The 6,956-nt window shown below is 40.5% G+C and overlaps 1 protein-coding gene across 1 annotated transcript in view; it reads left to right on the top strand.

The window, feature by feature from the left end:
• The window catches only part of LOC107296386 (cytochrome c oxidase subunit 6B1-like), a 33,736-nt gene extending 27,163 nt beyond the window's left edge, over positions 1-6,573 (top strand). The window contains exons 2-4 of the mRNA XM_015825730.1: positions 4,254-4,379; positions 4,988-5,088; positions 6,520-6,573. Coding sequence (XP_015681216.1) covers positions 4,254-4,379; positions 4,988-5,088; positions 6,520-6,573 — 281 coding nt within the window. The remainder of the gene's footprint in view (positions 1-4,253; positions 4,380-4,987; positions 5,089-6,519) is intronic.
• Positions 6,574-6,956: the final 383 nt, after the last annotated feature.

Raw genomic sequence — 6,956 nt, 5'->3', positions numbered from 1 at the left:
TATTAAGAGGGAGGGCTTCTGGCAAATATATTTTCCCCCCTTTGTAAGCCAAACCATCCCTGCACGTTAGGGAGGTTTGATTATCTTTGAACCATTGGTCGGTGAGGAGCTCTCGTTTTATTTTCTTTACTCCAGGGTCATGAGGATTGGGGACCCTGCGAGGTGTAAGTTGAGTGGCAGTTTGTGGATTGGGGATAATTGCCTCATTAACCTCCTCCTGTTCGCTTTTGTATTGGGCTAATCGGGATAGCGCATCAGCTAGGAAGTTCTTTCCTCCTGGTATGTACTTTAGAGTGAAGTTAAAGCGGTTAAAGTACTGTGCCCACCACACTTGCTTTGGGGACAATTTGCGGGGAGTTTTCAGTGCTTCTAGATTTTTGTGATCTGTCCATACCTCAAATGGCACCTTGCTCCCTTCTAAATAGTGTCGCCAGTTTAATAGCGCCCATCTAATCGCGAAGGCCTCCTTCTTCCAGACTGCCCATCTCCTATCGCTTTCAGTAAATCTTTTAGAAGTGTAGGCGCAGGGTTGTAGAACTCCACTTTTGTTCTTCTGCAGTAACACAGCTCCAACTGCCATATTGCTGGCGTCGGCTTGAATCACAAAGGGTTCCCCTGGGCAGGGGTGCTTTAGGACCGGTTCAGCAGCAAATAGTCTCTTTAAATTCTCAAAAGCTGTTTGACAGCCCATTGTCCATGCTAGTGGTTGGCCCGGTCGTGGCTTCCCTCCTCCTTTGCCTGTTTTGAGTAGGTCTGTAAGGGGTAGGGCAATCTCGGCAAAAGAGGGGATGAATTGACGATAAAAGTTGGCAAAACCCAGAAAGCTCTGGAGCTGTTTGCGAGTCTTTGGGGGCTGCCATTCGATTATAGCTTTCACCTTGGCTGGATCCATTTCAATACCCTCATTGAAAATTCTGTAGCCAAGATAATCTATTCGGGTTTGGTGAAGTTCACATTTCGACAATTTGGCATAAAGCTTGGCATTCAATAGTTTCTTTAACACTTCTCTCACCAGCTTTATGTGATCAGTCATATTCGTGCTGTATATCAGGATGTCATCAAGATACACCAAAACCCCTTTGTACAAGTGATCATGTAGGACCTCATTAATCAACTGCATGAATACAGCTGGGGGCCCCTGTAGTCCAAATGGCATGACTTTGAACTGATAGCTCCCCATAGGACAGTTGGAAGGAGTTTTCCACTCATCTCCCTCTTTTATTCTCACCCGGTAATATGCCTCTCTCAGGTCTAATTTAGTGAAGACACTCCCCTTAGCCAGATGGGTTAATAAGTCCTTTAGGAGGGGGAGGGGGTATTTATTTTCCACACTCACAGCGTTGAGACCCTTATAGTCTATGCAGAGATGAAGAGACCCATCTTTTTTCTCTTTGAACAACACAGGGGCTCCCACGGTAGATTTGGCCCATTCGATAAACCCCCTCGCTAGGTTTTTGTTCACGTATCACTCTATCTCCTCCATTTCGAGGGGGGACATAGCATACATTCTCGGTCGTGGGAGTTTGGCTCCTGGCACCAGTTCGATGGAGCAGTCATTGGGTCTGTGAGGGGGTAGGGCATCACATTCTTTTTCACTAAATGCCTCTGCCAGGTCCCAGTATTCATTGGGGATGACTGGTTCGCCTGGAGGCGGTGAGGTGGCCATGTGCGCTCGCTCATTGGGTGGCCTAAGATGCCCTGCAACATCTGTTGAAACAATAGGGGGATTAGGCCCTATAGGTAGTCTCACGGTTCTCATTCCTTTCTCCCACCAGATAAACGGCTTCCATTTGTCTAACCAGGCTAGCCCTAGGATTACCGCCTCAGTCATTTTTGGAGCCACCAGGAAGCAATCAAGGAGAGAAGCAACCTAGAACTAAGGAGAAACTTCCTGACAGTTAGAACAATTAACCAGTGGAACAACCTGCCTCTAGAAGCGGTGAATGCTCCAACACTGGAAGTTTTTAAGAAGAGACTGGACAGCCATTTGTCCGAAATGGTATAGGGTTACCTGCCTGAGCAGGGGGTTGGACTAGATGACCTCCAAGGTCCCTTCCAACTTTATTATTATTATTATTACTTCCAGAAGATCCTATGTCTCCAGCCAGTGGTGGGATTCAGCCAGTTTGCACCAGTTCGGCAGAACCAGTAGCTAGTTTTTTTTTGCCCAGGCCCAGAATGAATTTCCGGAAGCAGCATCCACACAGAGAACCGGTTGTTCACATATTTGAATCCCACCACTGCCTCCAGCCAATTGTTAGGCAGCAGAGCAGTAGCTGTGCATCTGATTGGCCCATTTTTTATATAAATATTCTGCCAATATTCTGGCAATTATTCCTAATCTAACTAGGGTGGGGAGAAATCACCATAAACCATAATTCATTCTCTAGAAAAAAGTGGTTAGCTTACTTTACCCCCAAGGTATCCGTGGTTGTCTTATCCAAGGGTTGGCTCCAGAAAAGGTTTTCCTCAACTTCCCTCCTAAAAATCTGGATGAGGCAGGGCATTCATTCAGTGCACTGAGAGTGATTTATTTATATTTTATTTATGTATCATCTTTAGAAACTGCCCGTTTCCCTCAGATTTTTGTTCCCTCCAAAATAATCCTGTATTCAACCTCTTGTTTTGACAAGGGCTTGCCTTTTGTCAGGGATAATGTTTCAGGAATTGGAACAGGCAAGATTGAAGGGGGCAGAAGAAGGAAACCATGGAAGGAGCTCCATCCAACCTGCCAATAAATATTTGACATGATTCTTTTCATTCAAGGCTGCAAAGCAATGGGTTAAGATCAGGGAGCTTTTCAAATGGAGTTGAGGCTACAGCTGAACTGAGGCCTATCAGTTTCCAGCTCCTGAGTCAAATCAAAGAAATGCCCCCCTCATTTTTCTTCTCTCAAGGGACTGAAAGTCACCACAGCTGTTTGACCCAATAAATTAATAAGGGTATGGGAGGGGAGAGACAGAGGGTTTTTTTCTGATATTTTTAACTGGAGGTGGAAGAAAGCAGGTCAGGAAGTAGAGAAAAATATCCCATCCAAAGTAATATTAATCAAGATATCTCCAGTAGAGGGAGTGTATAGTTCTATATAGAAAAAAAGTAAAACCACCTTCAAGTCACAATCTTGGCAACAAAATGGACCTGATTTGTCATTCCCATAGTCTGGAATATTGGGAGGGGGAAGGGCGACTTCACAGTATAACCTAGAGCTATAATGTTTCATGGTGGTCTCTTATCCAAGTAATAATCAGCTCTGAGATCAATGCTATCTAGCTATTTCTGTGACCAGCCATTATTGACTAGAAGCTCAATCTGACTTGGGCTCTACAGGGAAAAATTAAATGATCTGCAACAAAGCAGCAGAGCATCCGTGGCCAAAACACTCTGGAATTTCTTGTTTACATATGTTTGCATATCAAATTTTTAATTACAAATACTTGACAATACAGGAAACTGTATAATTCCTCCCTTGAGGAGGGAAATTTAGATAGAAACAATGGTTCCCTCGTGTGCTTTGGCTCCCAACTGATTTCATCCTCTAAGTTTGCTCTTACATTTAATTTGCCATAAATTAATTTGAAAGGAAGGGAAAAATAAGAATGAAAAATTTACCCCCAGATGAATGAACAATTAGGCAGCTCTGCAACTGTCAGTAGTGTATGTTGAGTAGAGATGTTATGAACAGCAGGGCATTAAGAAGTGAGGATTGGATTGCAGTTCAAAGACGTTGACTACCATGTAGCTACCATGAACTGGGATGAGAATTAATGACTAGGTGAAGCCATGTCAAATTAGAAATAAACAGAAGCGGAGATTGTGCAACTTGGAAATGAAGAGCAATTTTGATAGTAAGGGTTTGAAAGAAGTAATTTGGAAGAGAAGAAAACTGCTAGGCTAAAATCCCAAACTGAACTGGGATGAAGACTATGTTTGGATAAGAATTAGATGTGATTAACTTTGAGATCCTTAGAGAAGATAAATCAATAAGGAGAAGATATTTCTGAGCCAGAAACCCTCAGTTGTCTAGAATGGGAGTAAGAATCATTGGAATGGTTTCAATACTTTTTCTCAGTAGCAGTGAATAATTAGATTGGATAGTTTCCTGAATCTCTGGAATGAGGACTTCTTTGGGAAGTTGATTTGTCTTTGGGAAATTGATTTGTTCTGAGAAAGGACAAACAGCATATCAATTTGAATCCATGTTTTCCCAGTACTTCTTCACTCTCCTGCTCTTTCTCTCCTTTTCACTTTCTCAGAAATGCAGAGTGTTTCAGCTGCTACACTAGACACCAAGAAAAGAAAAGATGTCTCTTTTACAGCTCCTTTTGATCTTCGCTTTCCATTCACCAATCAGACTCATAACTGCTACCAGAATTACTTGGGTAGGTAAAAGACAAGATGTGACCATAAAGGCTAGGATAATTTTTGCTGAACAGCTTCTGAGCCATGCAGGCCTGTTCAGTTTGTCATTCCAGTAGCATATTTTAAATACAGATAAAGAAACTGCTGCACTGCATTTTGCTATGCACTAGCAAAAAAGAAATTACTAACCTGAATAGTTTATCATTGTACTTAGTGGAACTTACTTCTGAGGACTGCATTGTTTATGGCCAAGGGACCAAAGAAGAAATTGTGCTTTATTTCAGATGCAGGTTGGAATATTTGACTGAATGTGTTTCTTTAAAGCTCAACAATTTGCAGTACTTAAATGGCAAAGAATCCAATTCCAGATGTTGCATGATGAACCTGCTACAATTTTCCTATATATTAAACTGTAAATAAGCACAATGGATGATACTATTTTTTTTTTGCATTTATCCACACTACCATCATCTTATTCTCACAAGAAACTTTTAGTTAGCCTGAAAGATATTGGCCCTAAATCACCCAATAAACATCATAATGAAAAGATTCTAATGTGAATTTCCCATTCGTAGTTCAAGAGTTGAACAATTATCAGAAGATATCAGCTTCTTCACTGTCCTTGCAGATTATTACCGTTGTCTGAAGATGATGAAAGGCAAAGGCAAGGATGTGCAGAAGTGTGAATGGTACCATAAGGTTTTCAAATCCTTGTGTCCCAGCAGTTGGGTAAATAGAAGCATCAGATATGGAAGAAAAAAAAACTATCATTACCTTTTTCCCCCTACAGAATCAGTGCCTGCCTTCCTTCCTTCCTTCCTTCCTTCCTTCCTTCCTTCCTTCCTTCCTTCCTATTTGGAGTGATGGATCATTTCAGTTAGAACCTGGGGCAAAATATGTATTTTATGGAAAGTCTGATAACTTGTTCATCCATTTCAAAATAAAGTTATAACTGCATTCACCCCATACTCTTTTTCCATATCTATGAACATGGCCTTGTTCTGAAAAGTTTTGATTATTTATCATTGGTCTATTGCTACCTAAACATATGTGTAACATATGAAACTTCTAATAGTAAATTTGATAAATATTTTTAAAGAGGTATCCACTAGTGCTTCAGACCAACCTGCCTATCTTTATTAGTTAATTGTAGTGTAAAGAGTAGAGCCTATGATGTGGCCTTGTCTTAGCCATGATTGTAAAGGACTTGTCCTACTTTTTTTTCTCCTGAACCACAAAACATCAGCTAGTATTAAAACACACAGGACAGCAATGCATCAGTCAGCGGCTCTTTTTATCACTAAACAAGGTCTGAATTTCATCAAGTCACACTTTGCTACTGTGAAAAGGCTGTAAATGTGGATCAAGTCCATTTGCTATATATAATGCAAGGATGTGATCCCTGTTTGCAGTGTTTCTTCAAACACTGGATGTATCAATCTTTTTGTGGTGAAGACTCATGAGACAGAAGATGTTAGATTATCATTAATGGACAGAAAATAGTACATTGCTTTGATTGACATTTCCTAATTAAGTAACCCCTGGATAATTTAGCCTACATATACAGGTGGGTCTTGACATCTGATCACAACTGGAACCAGAATTTCAGTTGCTAACCAAGACAGTTGTTAAGTAAGTTGCACCCAATTTCACAACCTTTCTGCCACAGTTAAGTGAACCATGCAGTTGTTAAGTGAATCTAGCTTCCCCCATTGACTTTGCTTGTTGTAAGCCAGCTGGGAAGCTCGCAAATGGTGATCACATGACCCCAGCATACTGTAACTGTCATAAATACATGCCGGTTGCCAAGCGGAATTCAGTTGTCTGAATTTTGATCATATGATCATGGGGATACCGCCATGGTCATATGTCCAAAGACTGGTCATAAGTCATTTTTTTTCAGTGCCTTTATAACTTTGAACAATCACTGAAAGAATGATTGTAAGTCGAGGACTACTTGTACTGCTGAGTTTGCTGTGTAGGAATTTGAAAATTGAAAGCAAGCACATCTGCAAGACATGAGGGATGAAAAGATGCCATTTTGAGATTTTCAATGTCATAGAGAGGAATATTGCTAGTTTTATTCTTGTTATTATTTCAAGAACCACAATATCGTGTGTCTGTGCTAAAACTTCCTTAAGGTTCTTATTTGCTCTTCAGGTTGATCAGTGGGATGAGCAACGTAAACTGGGAACTTTTCCTGGCAAGATATAAAGATCTATCTTCCATTGCCTTTGTGAAGATAGCCTGAGAGGTACAACGGCAAGTATATTTTTGTCTAGTTCCAATTCAACGATTAGTTACCTCAGGAGAACTGTGAATCTTTGCCCCACCAAAACAGAACAAAATGCAAATAGAAGTGTTGTAAAAAAAAATCAAACAGAAGAATAATTCCCAATAAACAACTTTCTGACAACTGAAATGTTTAGGTATTTTTAAATGTTTTTCTCCCCAGATTCGTATATTCTGCAAAATTTTAAAATAATAACACATGTATGTTTTCTGTGGAAACCTGTATTAGTACATTTTCTCAATAGTTCATTCAAGACAGATTTTTTTCCTTCTTGTGCTGCTTAGATGTTTTGGGCTATCATAGC

The sequence above is a fragment of the Protobothrops mucrosquamatus genome, unplaced genomic scaffold, assembly GCF_001527695.2.
Source record: "Protobothrops mucrosquamatus isolate PMUCROS unplaced genomic scaffold, P.Mucros_1.0 scaffold2779, whole genome shotgun sequence".
NCBI lineage: Eukaryota > Metazoa > Chordata > Lepidosauria > Squamata > Viperidae > Protobothrops > Protobothrops mucrosquamatus.
Note: the sequence above shows the minus strand (reverse complement) of the source record. Positions and strands in the feature narration are given on the sequence as shown.